Below are 22,550 nucleotides of genomic sequence, written 5' to 3' on the forward strand. Positions count from 1 at the left end.
GGGTGGACCTGTGATGGTTAATTCTGAATGTCAACTTGACTGGATTGAAGGATACAAAGTATTGATCCTTGGTGTGTCTCTGAGGGTGTGGCCAAAAGAGACTCACACTTGAGTCAGTGGCTGGGAAAGGCAGACCCACCCTTACTCTGGGTGGGCACAATCTAATCAGCTGTCAGCATGGCTAGAGTATAAGCAGGCAGAAAAATGTGCAAGGAGAGACCGGCCTAGCCTTGCAGTCTACATCTTTCTCCTGTGCTGGGTGCTTCCTGCCCTCGAACGTCGTACGCCAGGGTCTTCAATTTTGGAACTTGGACTGGCTCTTCTTGCTTCTCAGCCTGCAGATGGCCTGTTGTAGGACCTTGTGATCATGGGGATTCATGCTCATATATGTATGTATGAGTCCATGCTATGTGTATTTTTCCTAAAAGAGCTAGACAGGCACTAACTGATCAACATCTGTCACTTCTCCTTCTCTAGAGGCTGAAAACTCTACTGCAGTCACACTACAGTCCACTACAGTAATGTCTATAAACGGTTATTATTCCCACACTCCTACTCCTAACTTATAGGCAAATTACTTTTTGGCCCTATTGAGCCAGAAGAAAACACACACACACACACACACACACACACACACACACACACACACTAACAGAGAACAGAGTAGGTAAAGAATCTTTGTGAAAACATTCAATTATTTCAAAATGATGAAAATTTATTGTCTTTCTAGCCTATGGACTTAGGTCTAGTTAATTGAAGTTGCTAAGCAGGATGGATTTAAGTAGGGGGGCCGTGTCTAGTCACTAGCATAGAGACGTCCTCTGCGTCAGCACCCACACACAGGGCTTCTGGTAGACATCAGGCAAAGCTCTCCATGTTAATATTCATCAGCAAATGGAAAATTAGGGTGGCCAGCAAAACTGGAAAGAGAAAGAATAATGTAAAATATGCATGCAAGGACTCCATTACTAACGAAGTAGTAAAATGATTTCTAGGAAGCTGCCACTGGTGTGAATATCGAGGTTTGTTTTCTGATTGATATCGAATCTGACTTCCTCACCATTATGAACATGGCTTTATAATATCTGTTTTTTCAAAATAATAAATTATTCAAACATATTCCCTTATCTGAAAGTCAGCACGTAAAACACAGTAAGTCAACTATTCAAACATATTCCTGTACATCTGCCAGCAGAGCAAAGTGATATTCTGACCTTTTCTATTTTGAATCTTCTGCCTTACTCTGAAGAGGAATAAGCAAGATGTATGCTCATCACTAAGAAATAATTTTGTAAATCCATTTTATTAGCGATTATAATTTCTTTTGTTGCTTTACTTATTACCTACTGCTGCACTATATTTTGTAAGATTCAGAAATATAAACTGTAATTGATATAGGATCTAATATCCAATGAGCTACAATGCATTAATATACTCTTATGTAGAAATAACATGAAATATAAAGGGACAGCTATGTGCTGGCTTATTATTACATTTTTATTTTTATTTTTTTTTGAGACAGAGTCTTGCTCTGTCATGCAGGCTGGAGTGCAGTGGCACATTCTTGGCTCACTGCAATCTCTGCTTCCCGGGTTCAAGTGATTCTTCTGCTTCAGCCTCCTGAGTAGCTGAGACTATAGGCACATGCCACCACACCCGTCTAATTTTTGCATTTTTAGTAGGGATGAGGTTTCAGCATATTGGCCAGGCTAGTCTTGAACTCCTGACCTCGTGACCCACTTGCCTCAGCTTCCCAAAGTGCTGGGATGACAGGCTTGAGACATTGCGCCCGGCCGACATTTTTAATTGATGAGAATTACTGATGCTTGCTATTCTTCCTTTCATTTTTGTGGTTTCCTTTTTAATTCTTTATTTTCCTCTAAGTTAACAGTGATATCCACCAATTTTTAAGCACACACCATCTCATCCTATCACTTGTTAAAATCTCCACTGCCAGCAGTTATATAACTTTCTGCTTTTCCCTCATTATTTGAGCTACCGTTTATGACTCCTAGAACCTTAGACCATGAAAGAATAATAAAGATCTTTTATTGGCTACAAATTATATACAACAAAGGGGCTTCTGTCTCCACACTCTTTCTTTCCTTTTCTTTTCTTTTTTAATTCTCTGCATTGAGATCTCCATATTGCAGGAAATCAAGGACAAGTGCTTCTATTCACTGCACTAAGGCAGCCTTTCCAGAGGCAAATGCAGAGTTTGGGGCATGAACAAACATGCAAGGAGAAGGAGAAAAAGCATTCGAATGATAAAAGATGCTGGATTGATAGGATCTAGCAAGTACTCTCCTATGAAGGACGTAGGAATTGGCACCTGGACCGCAGAGTTGTGGAAATGTTTTTGATTTGATAAGGAGCTGAGCAGGTCTGAACGAGATACAAGCACAGATTTGGAAACATCTGGTGAGGCCACATGGGGAGTATCCACAGCGTGTCCAGTGCTAGAAATGCCAGGTGCAGACTTGGCAGTGAGGTTGGCTGCTCTGCAAAGTTCCATGGAGTCAGGAGAGCAGAGGCACAGCTGACCCTGGCCCACTCATCCTGCCAGAGAACAGAGCTCTGGAGTGAATCCAGCAGAGAGTTCCAGAAAGCTCCTGTCTTCCCTCTGACTCACACTGGCCTCTGTCCCCCTGGTATGGCAGTCACTCTCAACACCCATTCTACATTCCTTCTCTGAAAATAAATTATGTCATCCATTTACAAAGAAAACTTACCCAGCACCATTAAAATATCGTAAATTTCTGTCTAGGCTATCTATAGCTTTCATGTCCTCCGGAGTCAACTGGAATTCAAAAACCTATCACAGAAATAAAAAACTTTTATTATTTTCAGATTGCATAATTGCCAATTGTGACTCCCCAAGCAGAGACAAGACTTAAAATATTAATAAGTTTTCAACAGTTCTAGAAGTCATCTCTAAACACTCGGGTGGTCAAGGATTATCACATGAAAAATAAGCAAAGATCCATTCCTAGGTATTATATATTGAAACTGCACCACAGTGCAGACAAAGTGAAAATCTCAACAGAAAAATGAAGAAGAAAAAGAGCTGACACTGTGCACACATGGTAGGATCATATACTTAGAAGACCCACCAGAATCTAGATGCAAATTTTAAAATAATATAAAAATTTAAAATAATATAAAATCATATAGTAAGTTTGTTGAATTTCTATATCTATTTAATGAACAGGTAAATGCAAATAACATTTGTTTTCAACATAATTCATGGTGGGAATTGTCTTAATACTAATGTTTCATGTTTAAAGGAAACAGATACAGGTTTGAAGAGTATCTCATTCTAAATTTGAGAGACTTTAAATATCAAAGAGATGCCACTAATTGTTAACATGTTGAATTAAATAAATCTACAAATTGAATAAATCACTCTTCAATAGTAATGCAGAGAATGAGAGAGAGAGGGAAAGAGAGAAAAAAAACATCAAGTTAATAATTAATGAATCTAGGTAAAAGGTGTTCATTATGTTTTTTAAACATTTCTATACATTAGAAAGTTCACAAAACAAAAAAGGTTATCAAGAGATTCTAAGAATTTTCAGTATTCTATGGATATTTAAAAATACATACGGTTTAAAGCAGAATGTTATACAATTAGTGAAATATATATTAAAAGGTCATTTAAATAGTTGGAAATTCATCATGGGTTGGAAATGTCAATATTGTCAAAACGTCAGTTATCTTCACATTTAGCAGCAGGTTTATTACAACAGCAACCAAAAACTAAAGTATGTACTTTTTAATGGATGTTGATGATTCAAAATTTCATATGACAGTCAAGAATAATCAAAATATTACCAAATAAAATGAAGAGTTAGAATAATAGGTGTACAATTTTGGTAGCAAGACCTTTCATTACTTAGACAGTACAGAAAAGTAAATAAGTCGATTGAAGACAAAAGAGAGGCAAGAATATAATTTGTGAATGTTTCATTTATGGCAGAGGTAAAAAAAATCAAGATATGTGTGCAAAGGCAAACTCTTTTCAATAATTGTTGGTGGGATCCTTTGATATAAATTTGAAAATTCCATATGTGTGTTTAGATTTTTATTTCAAACAGTGTTAAAAAAGAAATTTATTGAATTTACAACTAATTTATAAGTAAAGAGAATCACCAATTTTGCAAGAGAACATATTAAAAGATTGTCACGTTCCCAATATAAGAAAAGACATGCCACTCATCAACCACAGGAAAGAGGCATAAATAATGTAACTACATGACAAGTAGCAACCTTTGTTCTTGAAACATAGCTACAGAGAAAATCACAACACAGGCACAATTTCAGAGACGTTGCTTCAAGAATACATCTGAATATCTAAAGAATATATCATATATATATCTTGTTAAATTATATGTATCAATCTATCATATATATTAACCTATCACATATATATTAATCCATCATATATATTAATCATATATATATATAATAGATTAATAAGAAACACTCCCTCCAACACTCACATGTCCCTGTATCCACTTGCTTGTTTATATGAAGTTCCAGTTCCTTCCAATAAGAGCTGGTGTCTATTTACCCATCCCTTGAGTCTGGCCTGCCCTATAACTTGCATTAGTGGATAAGATTTGCCAGAAGCAATGGTGTGACAGCTCTGAGCCTAGACATGAAAATGCTTTGCTTGTGTTTACTCACTGCCTTGGGATTATGCCATGTGCTGAGGTAAAGTCTGGGCTGGATGGCTGGAGGATGAACTATATGGAGGAAAAGGTGGCACCCAGAGAAATGTCCCATTGACATCTTGAAGCAGAGCTGTCTCATTGTCCTGCAAACATGTGAGACAGCCCAGCCAAGAACAGAACTTGACTAAGTTCAGGCTGAGGCCATGCTAATTTTCTCACTAGAGAATCATGAGTAAATAAGTGGGTTTCATCTTAAACCTCGATGTTGACGGGGATTTGTTTAGCAACTCTATTTAATAGTATAATTATGGTCTCCTATATGTAAAAAAAGACATGGAACTAACAAAAATCGTCAAAGGCCTAGACAGGCAGAACACAAGTGGAAAACTCCAAGGGAATAAATATGTGACATTTTTACTGAGTGTACAAAGAAATGGAAATAAAAATCCTCCATGATTTCTAGACTAAAGAACACCCAATGCAGCTCCTCATTTCAGAATGTGAAGAAAAGGCCAGGAGTGGTGGCTCACCCTGAAATACCACTTTGGGAGGCCACAGCAGGTGGATCACCCGAGGTCAGGAGTTTGGAACCAGCCTGGGCAACATGGTGAAAAATGCTTTTTACTAAAAATTACAAAAATTAGCGGGGCATGGTGGCAGGCACCTGTAATCTCAGTTACATGAGAGGCCGAGGCAGGAGAATCATCCATCCTGGGCAAGAGAGAGTCTCCACCTCAAACAAAACCAAAATCAAACAAACAAACATCACAACACGAAAAAGCCATGTCCCTGGTGCAGGGATGTGGAGTAGATTACCAACTTAATGCTGAAATAACAATAATAATAAATCTCTGGTCCCATCCTAATTCTCTCCACCTGTGCTGCCTCTCCTGTGGTAGAGTAGAAGAAACCCTTACAATGCACACAAAGCATTCATATAAGAAATGCCAGGGAAATAGAGCTGGCCCAAGCGTGTCCTGAGAGCCTTATAAGAAACACGTGTGAAGGACACAGTGCAGGAGCCCTGATGCCCACCCAGCTCCTCACCTGCATGTTCTCTCTGATCCGCTGCTCATTGTAGCTCTTGGCCAGGACCACAACCCCACGCTGCAGCTGGTAGCGCAGGGCAATCAGGGCTGGGGATCGCTTGTGCTTTTTTGCCAAGGCACAAAGAACTGGGTCCTCCAAGAGAACCGGGGAGTTCTGATCCACCCTGGAAGGAAAAGCAGAAATGCTGAAGCCCTGAGGCTGCGGATACAGTTTGGTAGGAGGCTAACTCAACAGATTACGGCTTCTGCTCTGCACAGGAGCCTCTCAAGTGAGGCCCCCAAGCACCACCATCAGCATCATCTGAGATGTTGACAGAAACGCAGTTCTCGCCTTTCCACGAGCCACTGAGAGTTAACTGCAGGAAACTGAGCATGCTCTGACTAAAAATTTTCTGAAATTTGGAGGTTTATATAAAGGTCCCATCATTCTTATTACCATTGTTTGTGTCGTTGAGACCCCAGAGCACTGTAGGCAACCAGAACAATGTCTTTTGACTTGCAGAAATCCAGCAGTTTTCTCTGGTTAATGTAAGGATGACATTCTACCTGCAGATGACCAAAATAGAAAAGCATCAGTTTATATGAATATGTTACTATAAAGAGATTAAAGTTAAAAAAGCTGAATAGTAATCAGTATAGCATCAAATTTGAGTTGAGGATATTATTGTCAAGTAATAATCTTTTTCACAGAAATAAATTTTATATTTCCATTTCCTAAAACTATAAATAAAAATGACATTTCTGAACAGAAGCTAGTCCGTAAACCAGGTCCTGGTAAACAAAGACCTTTCATAACTAGAAGGAGATGTAACAATTCCATATCTGGGATACAGTAAGATTCTTAGAGCCTTTGGCATCAAAATGTGCCAGAAAGCAAGAATTGGTCAAGGACTCACGAGGGCAAATCTGAAAGACAAGAGCATAGTTTCAAAGAAACGTCACTGATGATGTTTGGATAGATTTCAGCATCAAAAAAAAAAAAAAAAAAAAATCTCCCAATAGGGTAGGAATGAGCACTAACGAAAATTATTAAATCAATTAAACATCATAGGGAAAAATGTCCAAGTCCATAGTAATGAGTGAGATAATGAGAGAGCAGGAAAGAACAAAATCATTTGCCTTCCCTGTTGGTGGTTATTACAGTAATTTCTTTCTCAGGACATTGATATTTAGAGGAAAGTATTAAAATTTTACTTTGTCTTTGAGGAATATTTGTTCTTTATTTTAATTTGGTGAAGGATTCTTTTTTTCACAGTAAAACGTCATGTAAGAATAGTTAAATAAATGTTTAAAATTGAAAATGATTATGTAAAAAGTCTGAAGAAATAACAAATCCAATATTAATAACCATAAAATACAAAACCATTACTGATGTGTATAATCATATGTGAGCATCTGTCATAGAATATGACTTCTTCTGTTGATAATTATCACCCAGTAGATCATTAGTAATTGCTGAATGGAAAACATGTGATTACAAAGAACAGATTAACTCACAACTAGTTTAACCAAGTGATCAAAGCTAACATCGCAAGTAGGGGCAATCTGTCATTTTATGCTGTCTAGTGTAGTGCGATTTGAGAGACATAGCATGCTAAGGATATGTTTTCTTGCCCAAAAGGTTTAGCTTGATGTATCAAAACACTTAGGTCTAACTTTTCACTTATAAAAACTTTTCAACAACTTGAAAAACAGTTTAACTGATATCAACATACAGCAATCTGAAACCAAAATTTCGTTCTGTTTTAAAAGGAAGCGCCATAAAAGACATTTCCATTAAACAATGGAAAATTCAAATATAGACTAGATGTCAAATGACATAAGGGCATGAGTTTTCTTAGATACAATGATTTTACTGTAACTGGAAGAATATCTTCGTTTCTGTGACATACTTTAATTAGTTCTGTAGAGGTGAGGTGAATCGCCATCTTTCCAATTTATTTTGAAGAGGTTTTGAAAATACCAAACACATTTATGCAGATTTACCCATGTATATATATATACATATATATGTATATATATGTGTGTGTGTGTATATATATGTGTGTGTATATATATATTTAGGGATATGTGTGTGTGTGTATATATATGTGTGTATATATATATATATTTAGGGATATGTGTGTGTGTGTATATACACACACTTGAGAGTTAACTGTATACACACACACACACATACACCCCTCAATATCTGGCAATGTGGCAAAGTGTTAACAATTTTGAACATAAATGGTAATGTTTGAAATTGTGTAGTATTTTTATCAAATTTTCTGAAAGTTTGGAAATTGTCATAATAAAAAATTGGAGTACTAATATTAAAACTGTATTTTCTTAATGTTTCTATTTGAATATGATGGAACTGTGCCATTATGCCAAATTCACAAATTTGTACATTTCATGTTTCAATTGTAGACCTTTACTCATCGACTCTAAGTTGTATAAAAGTAAGATCAAAAAAGAGGAAATAAGTGAAAAGGTAGAGTGACTTCAATGTTGAATTTTGTATAACATTTGGGGAAAGTCAATTTGATCAAGGAGGCCTGGAATCATTAATAGTAACTCAGGAGAAAAAAAAGGATTTATCCCTAAGCTATGAGAAAACCATGCACAGAACAGATATGTCTAAACAATTGATTGGATGACAGACCCCGAGGAGAAACTGCGGACTATGACATGAACAGGGGCAGGCCAGGTCTACGTTCTGCTAAATGTTCCTCACTGTTGATTTCATCCACTGTCAACAGTTACCTCCATAAACAGGTGATTTTTCTCTTTCTGACATGGATGACACTCATCGTCTGCAGCTAATTTTTGGTATATCTATGCCTCTAGTCAAGAATTGTTGAAATATCAAGAAGAAGCACTCAAATATTGAAATTCCATACAAACTCCTACCTCTTTTCTCTTATTCTCTCTGTTTATGTACAGCTCATTCCATCTTTATGGGTTCATATCTATACACCATTCCCTCCAAATCACCTTCACTCATGCACTCGGATCATCTTTCATAGCTTTCACCTTTCCCCGAGTTCTAATTGATTATTTCAGGCCTCGTTGATCAAATGGACTGCCCTTAAATATTACACATGATTCAACATGAAAGTCATTCCAAATTTTCCCTAATACTTTTCCAGGCAGAGTACAAGTAAGAAGTCTCCATGCCTTTCTTGACCAAAGCTTTGCTCTCTAGAATCTTCTGCTTCACAAAGCTAAGTGGGATAAAACACATATTTGGTAATAGGACAGGAAGAGGGGCATGAAGAACAGAAATAGAGGAGGCTGAGGGTGCTCACCTGGTTGCAGACGGGCTTGTACTTGAGCCCTGGCTTGTTGAGTATCATCTCCAGCTGCCTGCGGTTGAAGTTGGACACCCCGATGGACTTGGCCAACCCTGCGTCCTTACACTTCTCCATGGCCTGGGGAGAAAGAGGTTGTGAGGAGTCATTTGTGCAATTGGCTACACATCAAGATAAATGCAAGGCAGAATGGTGTAAGCAACAACTTTCAAAATTACAACAGATAACAGAAAAGGATAGTGACAGCAAGAGGAAGAATTTCTGTGTCCTCTTTAGGAAACTGGAGAGAGAAATGCACATGGAGGATGGGGAATACCTGTCTTCCTTGTCCCCAGTTTATCTCCTTCATTTCTCTCTATTCTTTTTCAGTCATGTGTTCTTCCCTACCACTCAGCAAAACCTCCTTTGTCAAGCTCCGTAGTTTCTAGATCCAGTGGTGCATGTTCCATTCTCACACATGGAAGCTGGGAAACAGGTTTACCCCTTCTTGTCTTCCTCTTCTGTGCTCCGCCCTCCAAGCACTCACCTCCCATGTGGCACAGAGATCCACTGTGTCGAATAATACTTTTCCATTTTCATCTTTTGGCATTAGGTCCTCACCTGGCTGAAGTAGAAATAGTCATTTGAATTATGTCACAGTTTAACTTCTCCAGCCACAGGCATGCTCCCAGGTACATTTTAGGATAATACTCCTCTATGAGGTAGGTGCTGCAATGTTCTAAAAATGATGTGGGCAAAATGTGTCACATGTGGAATTTTAAGGAATGTCTTTAGGAGACAGGCTTCCTTTTGTCTTTTACTTCCATTTTATATGTTAATACATAACCATTTTACAGGTTCTAACGGGGTTTCACAGTCGACTTTTGTTACTTTTGTCTGTTCCCCTAATTTTCTCTGGGGAAATGCCTCTCTTGGATTGAAAAAGCCCTTCATATCCAGCAATAAGGGACTATACTCTTGATCCAGGTGATACAATAAGAGCTCTTGTCCCCCTGAAGACTTGATAGTCCATGGGCAGCATCATAAACTAAACATGGTCAAATGAAGTTCTTTTCAATATTAATTTGAAAGTTGTAAGACCGAGGGAGGCTCTCTTATGTTAATGACCACGAACTTTGAGCTGCCTCAAAGCTATGATTGCCACCAATGATAAAGGTTGGGACAAAAATCCAGAAAAGCCCTTGGAATGCATAGATAATGACAGAGAAAAGGTCACATTTTTAGAGGCTACGTCAAATCTTTAAATGTATACATGGCAGTGACTACCCATTTGCATCATGCAATAAACTTTTAAATAAACTAGCCCGAGTTTTTTTTTATACATTTGAATGAAAAGTTATGCACAACACAGAAATTCATGTCTAAGCAAAGCTACAAACTCTACTGTGAAAGAAACATCAGTGAAAAAGGCAAGGATTAGCAGGTCCCATATGGTTTCCTTTTTAAGACGTACCCAGAGTGAGTTCCACCAAATCTATTTCAGCTTAAAATGGGGAGAGATGATTGAAACTCACTGTGCACTACCTGTGCAGCAGTTTTTTTGGGGGGCAGGCACCACAGCTGCATACATTTCTGCAGATGGATTCAGGAACCTTAATTAAGACAGGACCTTGAAGGTGGCTATTTTTATTTTCTCGAGTTTTTGAGGGAGAGGCTTTGAGGTTGATGTTATTTTAATGATGTTACAAATTAATTTCTCCACCCATAGTCGTGATCCCAGATACCTTTCAGGACACTACTCCCCCGTGAGGCAGGTGGTGCAATGCTTTCTAGTGATGCCTGCTGAGTGTTTTACATATGAAGGTGAAAGGAATGTATTCGGGAGACAGGCTTCCTCTAATCTCTTACAAATAGTAAATGTATGGAAAAGTACCATTTTCTAGGTCTTAATTGAGTTTCATAGAGGACTTGTGTTACTTTATTCTGTCCTTATAATTTCTTCTATTGAAGTACCTCTCTTTGATTTGGAAATATCTTGATATTTAAAAATAATTGATTGTACATTTGAAGACTCGATTGTCTATGGGCAGGACCATAAGTCACACATGGTCAGTGGAAGGTGGAGACCCAGAAGGTGATGACCATGAGCCTTGAGCTGCTGCAAAGCCGCCAACAAAAGAGTTTGTGTCAACAATAATAAAAAAACGTGTTGGAGTTTAGAGATAAGAATAGAGAAATCACACATGTTTGTAGACCATTTCATATCCTTACATGTGGCCATGTCTTTGACTCCCCATTTACATGACCCAGTGAACTCTTCTGCATTAAGCAGCCTGAGGAGTTTTCTGTAACTTTAAATCAAATTTTATACACTATACAGTAATTCATGGCTAAATACAGCTTCAAACTCTATTGTGAAAGAAGAGGCAGCAGAATAATGAAGTTTTTCAAGTCCACATTAAAGACTTCTAGTTTAAGAACCATACTCCCAGCACTTTGGGGGTCCGAGGCAGGTGAATCACAAGGTCAGGAGTTTGAGATCAGCCTGGCCAACATGGTGAAACCCTGTCTCCACTAAAAATACAAAAAATTGGCTGGGCGTGGTGGTGGGCACCTGTAATCCCAGCTACTCAGGAGGCTGAGGCAGGAGAAGTGCTTGAACCTGGGTGGTGCAGATTGCAGTGAGCTGAGATCTCACCACTGCACTCCAGCCTGGTGAAAGTGTGAGACTCCGTCTCAAAAAAAAAAAAAAAAAAAAAAGAATCATGCATAGTGGCTTCCACCAAATCTGCTTCAGCTTGAAATGGGGAGAGATGGTGGAAACTCACTGTGCACCATTTGTGCAGCAGTCTTATTGGGTATCACAACTGCATGAAATTCTGTGTCTGTGAACATCCCAAGAGATGGACTCAGAAGCCACAACCAAGACAGCGCCTTGAAGGAGACTATTGTAATTTCCTCACGGTTTTGAGGAAGAGGCTTTGAGGTTGCTATACTTTCTCCTGTAGGTGTGTAGTAGAGAAGTAGGATTTGAAATTTACTCAAAAGAGAGGAAATTAGGTGTTATACTTAACGGTTCTTCTTCCATATAATAGCCCCTATGTCCTCCTAATCAAAAGCTCTGTTCAACCATCCACATAAGCAATGTTTATAACGACAGCAGAAGTGCAATTGTTAGGATCATACAAGCTGCATACCTTTAGAGACACTGGGAAATGGATAAGGTAGAGGTCAACATAGTCCAGCTGAGCTTCATTCAGTGAGTATTCCAAGGCCGGTCGGACCAACTCTGGTCGATGGAAAGTGCACCAAAGCTGCAGAGGTTAGAGAAAGGAGATGATTTTGAATGAATGCTTGAGCCAATCTTATTAGTTTGTGCCATCTAATATTTAGACATTTTCGTACTGCTTCAAATTGTATGACTACTGACAAACATATTCTCTTTCTTCTCGTGATTCCTTTGGCTCTGACGTATCCGAACTTTATAATATGTTATACACATAGTTTATACATCTACTGAATGATAGGAGTAAACTACTTAAAAGGCAAAATTTGGTATCAAGTAATAACAATGCTCTTGTATGAACTATCTTTGGTAGAGTTTACAACTCATTTTAACAGTCTGATTCTTTTATCCATTGAACTTGACGTTTAAGAATAGCTATTTATGTTGTTAGAAACTAAAGCAACATAAAAAGGGGGTTAAAAACAAAGGTTTGAATATGCTCATTATACTGGACACAATTTAGGACAATTTAAGTATGTGTTATTTAATACACCCAGAGCACTTTTACACTGCTTTCTATCTCACGGATAAAGATGAAAATTGAGAGAATAATAAGAAATCTTAGAAAACCCAGGAGATAAGAAAAATCATAACGTGATTATCATTCTCTGTGATTCTGCGGCACATGTCAAATCCCACTGATTTGAGCTAAAGCTCAAAAAAGTAAAGGGACTTTCAGGCCATACATTTGGATGCAGGCAAAATGAAAAGTGATCGTCACTCCCTGATTTTGATTTAAGTTTTAATATGTGAATATGTGTGAATAGATTTGAACCCAGAAGCACAATTCACCCACAACTACGGGTCCAGTCAGAATTGGCATCCACACAGAATCACATAAGTATATGTGCATTCATGCTCATCCTAGGCACAGTACCTTTGAAGTGTAGAATATGTCTTCTCTCTTCACACTGCCATCTGCAATCTTGCTTCTAATGGCCAGTCCAACTTGCTTCTCGTTATTGTATAAATGAGCAGAATCGACATGGCGGAAGCCAGCTTCTATTGCTAATTTTGTGACCTCTGTAACTTTACTTCTGGGAACCTGGAGAAGCAACCAAAGGTAGTATCTGGAGATCAGTGTGGCTGGGAGGTAGTTCAGGCATAAGCATTGACCTTTACAAGAATCAGCTTTTCTTCCTGTCTTGGTATATGGGATGAAAATCTCATCTCAGTTTGCCTGGGTCTTTCCTGGTTAGCAATAAAGGTTGAGCATCCTAGGAATACCTTCAGTCCCAGGCAATCTCTGGTTGATCATTGTTATGGAGGTACCAAACAACACCCTCAGATTCAGGGATTTGTTGGTAAAGTTAACAGGACTCAAATGTCCTAATTATTTTTAATTTAGTGAGAGTACACAGGGTAAAAGGCACATGGGGTATGGAAGGGAAGCAGTGCAGGCTCGTATGAGTTCTCTCCCGGTGATGTCACACAGAATACTGACTCAGACTTCCTCCCACAGCATATTTGGGAAATGCTGTCTACAAGAGATGTTCTTTGGTGACTCAGTTCTTGAGATTTTGACTGGGTGCTAACTATATTGACCCAGCTAGGATTCATATGGGAAATAATGCATCTGTGGATAGTAGGCTATTACCTTAAGTCTTTTCAACACAGCCATTCTGGCTACACGACAGCACTGAACACTAGGAGTACAGATGTATACTCTGAGGATATCAATTTATACATTAAAAATTCACTGAAATCTGTAAGAATTTAGTAAGGTACACTTCTGCCATAAAAAATAAGGCTATCTCTTTCAGGAAAGATAGAATTCCAGTGACATTTGAAATTATTGACTTATTGACCAAATTTGGATAAAGATTTGAAATATATATATATCTTTCCTGAAAGAGCCTTATTTTTTATGGCAGAAGTGTACCATATATATATATATATATATATATTTTTTTTTTTTTTTTTTTTTTTCTCTGAGACGGTGTTTGGCTCTTGTTACCCAGGCTGGAGGGCAATGGCGCGATCTCGGCTCACCGCAACCTCCGCCTCCTGGGTTCAGGCAATTCTCCTGCCTCAGCCTCCCGAGTAGCTGGGACTACAGGCAAGTGCCACCATGCCCAGCTAATTTTTTGTATTTTTAGTAGAGACGGGATTTCACCATGTTGACCAGGATGGTCTCGATGCCTTGACCTCGTGATCCACCCGCCTCGGCCTCCTAAAGTGCTGGGATTACAGGCGTGAGCCACCGCACCTGGCCCAAAATATATTTTTAAATGAAAAAATATAAATAAGCTGTTTTCCATTTTTAAACATATTTAAGAAGCTTTCTTTTTTCATTAAAATTACAAGGAACGAGATACCAGCTCTCACCGCCATCTCCTGAGGCAGTCTTTAGTGTGCCAACACGCAAATGTTTGCCAAGGCTGGAGCTTCAGTGGTGCCCTCATTTTTGCTTCCTGCCCATGCCAATTTATATTAAAAATTATACCACTTTTGCCAATGGTCTAGAAAATGTATCCTTGTAGCGCATCGCAACTTACAGATAAAGTGAGGCTCTCATTTTGAGAATTAGTCCCTATTCACACACTTAGCAGCCCGAGGACAGTCTTGGGATAGCACTTTTCTTCCGTGTAGTGGTTCCATCCGGAAAATGAAGTCTTCGTTTTGTTCATTTTCGTGTCAGAAGACAACCCCTACCACTTTGATGCAAATACGATGCATACAAAAAAGGACTAAGAGTTTAGACTTTTTTGTTAGGTTCTAGATTTTAGTTAAAATGAGGTGACATCTTCTCTTTCAGGAGGTTTTTCTGGAGGTGAGAATAGAACAGTGGAAACTCTATTTAGAGCAGGTCCAGTATTACTGGGTGGGGCTCACTGCCGCCCATCAGAACAGTAACGCTCTGCCAACAGTTTTGTGCACACCAGATCCAGCAATTTTTGCCATCAGTATTTCTCTGGATCATATGTTCTTGGAATAAGGAAAGATTTCTTCAGTTAGAGAGAGAAGCCACTCCCATTGCAACCACGTCCACCAGAGGGAGCTGACCGGCAGGGTTCCTCAACGCTGAGTTTTACATATTCTGCCAGGCTGGGAACTAGACACGCACAGAAGAAACTGCGCGAAATGAAAGCAAGCAGCACGTGACCTCAATGCAGAACAAGGATGGACTACTTTTTCTCTTCTAGCCTTGTGAGACCTAGACCAGAGGGTCACCCAGAGTAGTGTAGGAACACGAACCTTACAACCCAAGATGTGTTTCACTTTTACTAGGTTTAATCCTTTGCAAGCTCAACACTGAAAGAAATTATTCTTACCTCTGGAGGTGCATAGGTGCCAAATCCCAATACAGGGATGAAGTGACCATCATTTAGCTTCACACACTGGTGTTTGGAATCCATTCCCGTCACTTGTCTGACTAGCAAATACTATTTGTTTCTTCTTCCCTCAGAGATTATAAATACAATGGGCAGGCAACGCCCCACTACACACAGACTAATGGTTAACCAATAGCCTGTAAGGGGAAGGACATTGCAGCCTTATATGGACTGTGGAGAAAACTGAATCCAGTTCCTTGTTTCTTATCAAAGAGAATTCCCAAGTAAATTATTATAATATACGATCATAATAAACTCATTAATTTATATCTGAAGTTTTCTTTGTATTCAGAATCTCTCTCTATATTACATAAATTATTCAAAAAGATTTGTAGAATTAGTGACCATATGTTAGGCTATAAAAATCTCCAGCTACACATATCTTTTTTTGTTTGTCATAATAATGCCCCTTCCTTATATTGCACCATTTGAAATACTTATTAACCATCTTACATCTTTCTCTCATGTACACATAATTTAAAGAAATGACTAATGAGAATTTTTAAAATAGTTGGCCCTTCATAAAAAAATTAAAACTGTAAAAATATTTGCCTTTTTACATTTTCAATCAGAAAATTTTGATTTTTTTTCTTTGCATTGTAAAAGAAATATTCATTCCTGATGAAGGTGCAGTCCTGATAAAGCTGTAATCCTGATGAGGATGCAAATAAGAAAGAAATTCTGATGTAGTTTTTATCGAAGTGTTAATTATTAATTATTCTAATGTAGTTTTTATCGGAGTGTTAATTATCAACAGTTTTTGGAGTTTGGTCTGGGGCAGGACCTCTTCGCTCAGTTCAGTGCAGACGCTCTGTGGCTCTCCTGGAGTGTGACATGGTAATGCAGCTCCTTCAAGGGGACAGAAGGAGGGGCCCCAGCTTTCGCCACTTATGTGTCAGCTGGGTCAGCCTAGTCTTGGGGCCCCAGGGAAGTGATCACATGCCAGCATTTTTATACTGTGCTGAGCAATTTTCCAATTCCAGATTTTGCATTTTCCAGGCCTCTACGTGGCGATGGAATGGCATGTATGAGGAAAGAAGGCTGACGAGTGGCAATCAAGGTGCAAGAGAACTTGTATTCAGAAGGAAAGAGTCAAATGTCATGAATAGGACAAGTAAGACTGGTTTTCAACATGGACCATTGGGATTGGCTATTGACCTTCACAAAGTCAAGAATGTTTTGATAGCATGATGGGGGTGGGAGTCAGGATAGTGTGCATTCAACCAAGTGTAGGATGAGAGTAATTAGATACAGTGAGTAGAACATGTTCAAATAATCAGCTGTAACGGGGACCAGATAATTGAGCAACCGCTGAGGAAAATGCAGCAACAGGAGGATTATTTTTGTGATGACAGCAAAACAGTGTGCATGTGTGTTCTTAGGAGGAACTTAGCAGGGAGAGAAAAATTGGTGATGCAGGAGAGAGAATGAGAATTGCTAAGATTATATCCAAATTGGTGAGGCAGGAGAGAGAGAATGAGAATTGCTAAGATTATATCCAAATTGGGGATGCAGGAGAGAGAGAATGAGAATTGCTAAGATTATATCCAAATTGGTGAGGCAGGAGAGAGAGAACGAGAATTGCTAAGATTATATCCAAATTGGTGAAACGAGAATTGCTAAGATTATATCCAAATTGGTGAGGCAGGAGAGAGAGAACGAGAATTGCTAAGATTATATCCAAATTGGTGAAACGAGAATTGCTAAGATTATATCCAAATTGGTGAGGCAGGAGAGAGAGAACGAGAATTGCTAAGATTATATCCAAATTGGTGAGGCAGGAGAGAGAGAACGAGAATTGCTAAGATTATATCCAAATTGGTGAGGCAGGAGAGAGAGAATGAGAATTGCTAAGATTATATCCAAATAAGTTTTCTGTTCCGCTGTAACAAATTACCACAAACGTTATGGCTTGAAACACCACAAATTAATTTTCTCGAAGTTCTGAAGAATAGAATTCCAATATCTGGTTCAATGAGCTAAAGTTAACGTGTCCACAGGCCTACGTTTCTTCTTGAGGGTCTAGGGGAAAATCAATTTCTTGACCATTTCCAGCTTCTAGAGGATGCATTCCTTTGCTCATGGCCTCTTCCACCTTCAAAGCCAGCTGCAGGGCATCTTAGGGTCTCTGTCCTATGCGGCTGTCCTTATATCTCCTCTTTGACTAGTAATAATAATAATGTGACCCAGTACCATATTATTGGGTGTGGGAATGGGCCGTGTGTTGCTTAGGTGGTGTAAGTTTTGTGTCTCTGATGTTGTTGTCTAACTGACAATGAGAAATATATTAAAGACTTCCCCCTTCTCCCACCCAATCCACGTTTTTTCTCTCTCAGAGATTGTTTCTTTAGACAGAAAGTTACTGAATACTTGCTAAATTACAGTACAGTGAAAACTTAACTCTTGCATTCTGCTTTCAGTGATTCACTCTGCAGATCTATCTGCCTTCTGATGTGGGAATCTAGTCCACTTAGATCGATGTATAGTCATAACCCACAGAAGAACATTTTGGTCAGTGATGGACACATAGGCAACAGTAGTTGTATAAGACCACAAGACCTTACGTTGTTAGGGAGGTGCACATGGGGAGCCAAGGCTGTGCCCACACAGACGTGAGCCTCTCAGGGGCTGCCCAAGCTCCCCTCAGGAAGATAGACAGTGGCCTGTGGAGAAGTTTCTCCGTCAGATCTTTAAAGAGTCAGGATCTTAGTCTGTTTTTTCCTGGGATTTGATCTTTCCTTGATCCAATTAGGCAGATAAGGGGGGAAGAGGCTCAGAGAAAGGCTTTTATCCTCTCTTCTCTTCACTAGGTCTATTTTCTCAGCACTTGCAAATCTGTCAGGGAAGAAAGCTTTTCAGGGCTATTTCTGTGTCAGCAGCCTCTCTGAATTGTAGCCCCTCTTAATAGCAATATCAAAATATACCCAAAAATACTTTTTGAGTAGCACATTTTGTTCTACTTCACCCTGTATGAAAAGTCTTCAAAACTCAGAGTGCACCATGAGGTCCTCAGCTGGGGCCCCCCACCCCACCTCCTGGGAAGGCAGATACCAGCCTCAGACACACTAGGCAAGAGCATCTGTAAATGAAATGATTTGAAAACAAATGGCTCTATTTCACACGCTTCTTTCCAACCACCCGACACAAAAGCAAAACACCTGTCCAACTCAGAAGACGTACGGTGATCCAGGCTGGTGACGGGAAGACGTGACATGCTGTTGAAGTCCTGGTCACAGTGAGTCAGCAACACTCACAAGGAGCTTGGAGTTGACACTACCGAGACGCTTCGAGATGAACACACCTGGTGAGTGTTAACGCCTCAACGAGGGTGGAGAACTGTCTGCACCTGACAGCAGACGGGCCTGTTCTCCTCATCCCTGCAGAGCAGGCATCTGAAGCTCTTCTTGCCTTATTTATCCTCGAGGCAAATAGTCACTTGCTTCAATGGCAGATATTTTCAACTTACCGCACAGTTCACAAACCAAAGGTAGCCGTGTTTAAACCATGTGTGCTCTTAATCTCTCTGGGCCCTGCCTATATGTATGAACAAAGTTAAATTCCTTGCTAAGATCCCTATTCTATTTAAAATACATATTGAGGAACATGTTGGACTGGAGATAGAAATACACTCACAAACAGGTGCTGTGCTTTATTGATGACCTACCTTGCATTTAACCCTTTTCCCGTTTGCCCCAAGAATACCCACCAGTGGCGTTTGTGGTGGCAATGTTTACCTTCAGAAAACTTTGCCATAAAATACCTTGCTGTTATTATTATTATTTGAGACAGGGTCTTTCTCTGTCATCCTGGCTGGAGTGCAGTGGCACAACATCAGCTCACTGCAACCTCTGCCTCCTGAATAGCTGGGACTACAGGCATGCATCACCATACATATCTAATTTTTGTATTTTTAGTAGAGACGGGGTTTTACCATGTTGGCCAGGCCGGTCTCGAACTCCAGACCTCAATTGATCCACCTTCCTCAGCCTCCCAAAGTGTTGGGATTACAGGTGTGAGCCACCACACCTGGCCTATTATTATTTTTGAATCACTCTACTGTGTCGACCTTGGAAACAAAAGACATCATTCTATTTATAGCTTCTATTTATAGCTTTCTGGTTTTAGTAGTGGTATTTCTATTTACAAAATATAGTAATCATATCATTTGGGGCCTTTTGGGTATTTGTTAAGGCCTCTATATGACATGTAACATCTTCCACACCTATCTAAATGAGTGAAGCTAAATGACCGTGCCATTGGAATAGCGAACATGTCCAACAAGATTGTAAATGAAGAAGGTTTCCTGGTTTTGGCAGGGTCTGAATTACTCAACCTTGGGCCCAAGCATAACCTATGGAACATCGTGTGCTTCAAATCCTGGGTTGAAGGTCAATGTTTAGTGAACTGGAGGCACTGGTGTTTGGCAGGAGTTACAGTCCACTCAGGGGTTGTGCTTTTTAAAGTGAGAGATGTGAATCCATGAGTCTATACCCTCTAACTTTGCAGCACATAAATTAGCCAATAGTACCTCTTATGTGCCCTTCCAGCGGGGTTGAAGGGAATCCTTTATGTCTTTTCCAAGAGACAAAATCTCCAGGTTGCAGATCATGACCAGGCACCTTATTTTCAGAAAGCACACTCTGAAAGTAATTCTTTACCAAATCTTTGCTTTTGTTTTAAGGTGATAAATAAGTCCCTCACAGTATTTTGGTATATCTTCCCTTGCAAAACGTTGGGTTAATTATGTATATTCCCATACACATGGGCCTTCATGTTATGATTTCATCGGGAAACAGTTGCTGTTTTTCAAAAGGGGTGAATTGGAGTGGAAGCAGCAATATGGGGAGTGCTTTGGGCCAGAGGAGGTGAAATGCATCCGTGACCTTAGCCAGTTGCATTTAAATTATTCCATTGGGTCTCTTCAAAGATGATTTTGAGGGCCCCAATTTTAAAGGGGAAAGGGCAGGATATTAAGAAGCACACAGTTGGGCCGGGCGCGGTGGCTCAAGCCTGTAATCCCAGCACTTTGGGAGGCCGAGGCGGGTGGATCACGAGGTCAACAGATCGAGACCATCCTGGTCAACATGGTGAAACCCCGTCTCTACTAAAAATTACAAAAAATTAGCTGGGCACGGTGGTGCGTGCCTGTAATCCCAGCTACTCAGGAGGCTGAGGCAGGAGAATTGCCTGAACCCAGGGGGCGGAGGTTGCGGTGAGCCGAGATTGCGCCATTGCACTCCAGCCTGGGTAACAAGAGCGAAACTCCGTCTCAAAAAAAAAAAAAAAAAAAAAAAAAGAAGCACACAGTTTTCACATAAACAAAAAAAATGTGGGGAGTCTGCATTTTACGTGAGCTAACACAGACAAAAGGGGTGGGGGAACAATCAGGTACATATTTGAGTCTGGTGGGCCAGGGTGACTGCCCTGTGAAGATAAGCTATCACTTTGCATTGCCATGGTGAAGTTTCCACAGCTCACCAGGAATTTCCTTGTGGACAAAATTTGGAGGAGGCAGGTAGCGTTTCATCTTGTAACCATCTTAATTAGGAACCAAAAGAGGGAGGCAGGTTTTGGACTGAGCTCAAGTTCTAAGCCTCCACAGACCAACCCAAGTCAACCAAAGTGGAGTCGTCAGTTCTAAGACTTCAGGAAATGCACACACGTTAGAACACAGCACAAACAGTATTTTGTTTTTCTCCTGCAAATCTCTGTAACAAACATTCTTGACAGCGTAAGTATCAACTCCTGAAGTTTCCATTAAATGATTAACCAAATTCATTTCCTCTCACCTAGAGACCATCTAGCTTTAAATGATCATGGAACAAAGGCTCCAGCCAGTTCTAGGTAAAGACACCACCCCTGGCCATCAAGGAGCTACCCTGCCTTCAGTAAACAGAGAAAGGTGAGAGCTCTGTGATCCCAATAGGTAGGGTCTGCACCCCTTCATTCTTTGCTGCTTCATTCTTTTGTGGGGTTTTTTTTTGGCACATTTTGTCCAATTCTTTGTTCAAGATGCCAAGAACCTGGACACCCTCGTCTGATAACACAATCACCTCCTAGGTAACAACCTCCTAATATCATCACCTTGGGGGTTAACGTGTGGTATATAAATGTGGTGAGAATGTAATAAGTCTGTCCATTGCATTGGGCAAATGGAGGCTGTAGGAGCAGCATCATTCTTTACAACAGTCAGTGTTTTGGGGCTGCTGAGTGTCCCTGAATCCAAGGCCTGCCCCACCCCCACCTGGGTTTTCATGCTACTCTGGGCTACTTCTTCCAGGTCCTGGACCCCTGGCAGAGGCTCTGGCTCCCATAGTATCTCCTGAGACTCAATCCCTGCCCCTGAAACGATTTATGCCCTTGTCAAGTTCTAGGAAACTACTTGAGCCACACCACGGTTTGTACCTGTCTGTGCAGCAGTTCCTCAGTCTGCCACGTGACCCCCTCTGTCATCATTTGGATTTCAGCTCCAGACTCACCATCTCACTGAGGTCTTCATACCTGTATCACTCTAATAAAAGTAGCTCTTGAGTCCCCGTTGTCTCTCTCCATCTCACCCCTGCTGCAACGTCTTCATTACAGTTGTCACTATGGAAAATGATCTGATTCATCTGCTGGTGTGTTTTCATACTTATTGTCTGAAAATCCAACACTAACCTCCACACCTAGAAAAGCCCCCAAACACATAGTCAATGCCCAATAAATCCTCGTGGAATGAATGAAACTAAGCTCTGCACATAGCCACATTGGACAGTTCTAACTTCCCATCTGCTGTGTTTCTGTTGGCTGCTACTCCTGGACTCTCTCTCAATGGTTTTTACAAGTTGCGTTCAAAACTGTGCTCCAGGGCCGGGCGCGGTGGCTCACGCCTGTAATCCCAGCACTTTGGGAGGCCGAGGCGGGTGGATCACAAGGTCAAGAGATCGAGACCATCCTGGTCAACATGGTGAAACCCCATCTCTACTAAA

At 40.1% G+C, this 22,550-nt stretch overlaps 1 protein-coding gene and 1 long non-coding RNA gene across 4 annotated transcripts; one reads left to right on the plus strand and one right to left on the minus strand.

The window, feature by feature from the left end:
• Nucleotides 1-694: 694 nt before the first annotated feature.
• On the minus strand, nt 695-15,635 carry LOC100409384 (aldo-keto reductase family 1 member C3). Of its 2 annotated transcripts, none has more exons than XM_035306756.3 (9): nt 15,523-15,635; nt 13,125-13,292; nt 12,159-12,275; nt 9,548-9,625; nt 9,019-9,141; nt 6,162-6,271; nt 5,724-5,889; nt 2,733-2,815; nt 695-920 (listed from the first exon to the last, which is right to left on the minus strand). In XM_035306756.3, exons 1-9 carry the CDS (start codon nt 15,604-15,606, stop codon nt 878-880), a joined length of 972 nt encoding a protein of 323 aa, XP_035162647.3. In that variant the 5' UTR covers nt 15,607-15,635; the 3' UTR covers nt 695-877. The 2 variants fall into 2 exon arrangements, with proteins under 2 accessions (XP_035162647.3, XP_054114420.2); XM_054258445.2 differs by having other exon boundaries at nt 13,125-13,317.
• A 741-nt stretch (nt 15,636-16,376) lies between these two features.
• Nucleotides 16,377-22,113, plus strand: LOC118155245 (uncharacterized). 2 transcript variants are annotated; one of them, XR_013519504.1, is made up of 5 exons: nt 16,377-16,419; nt 16,582-16,696; nt 18,733-18,886; nt 21,376-21,484; nt 21,951-22,113. It is a non-coding gene; the product is annotated as an uncharacterized LOC118155245 (long non-coding RNA). The 2 variants fall into 2 exon arrangements; XR_008482458.2 differs by having other exon boundaries at nt 21,376-22,113.
• The last annotated feature ends 437 nt before the right edge of the window (nt 22,114-22,550 follow it).

Source organism: Callithrix jacchus, chromosome 7 (assembly GCF_049354715.1).
Source record: "Callithrix jacchus isolate 240 chromosome 7, calJac240_pri, whole genome shotgun sequence".
NCBI lineage: Eukaryota > Metazoa > Chordata > Mammalia > Primates > Cebidae > Callithrix > Callithrix jacchus.

What these genes read in the sequence shown, in the direction of transcription:
- LOC100409384 (XM_035306756.3), bottom strand. Translation starts at nt 15,606, where the DNA reads ATGGATTCCAAACACCAGTGTGTGAAGCTAAATGATGGTCACTTCATC. An exon ending in GCACCTATGCACCTCCAGAG is followed by an intron (nt 13,293 to 15,522) that starts GTAAGAATAATT and finishes TTGCTTCTCCAG; the next exon opens with GTTCCCAGAAGTAAAGTTAC. An exon ending in GGATCAGAGAGAACATGCAG is followed by an intron (nt 2,816 to 5,723) that starts GTGAGGAGCTGG and finishes TTTCTGTGATAG; the next exon opens with GTTTTTGAATTCCAGTTGAC.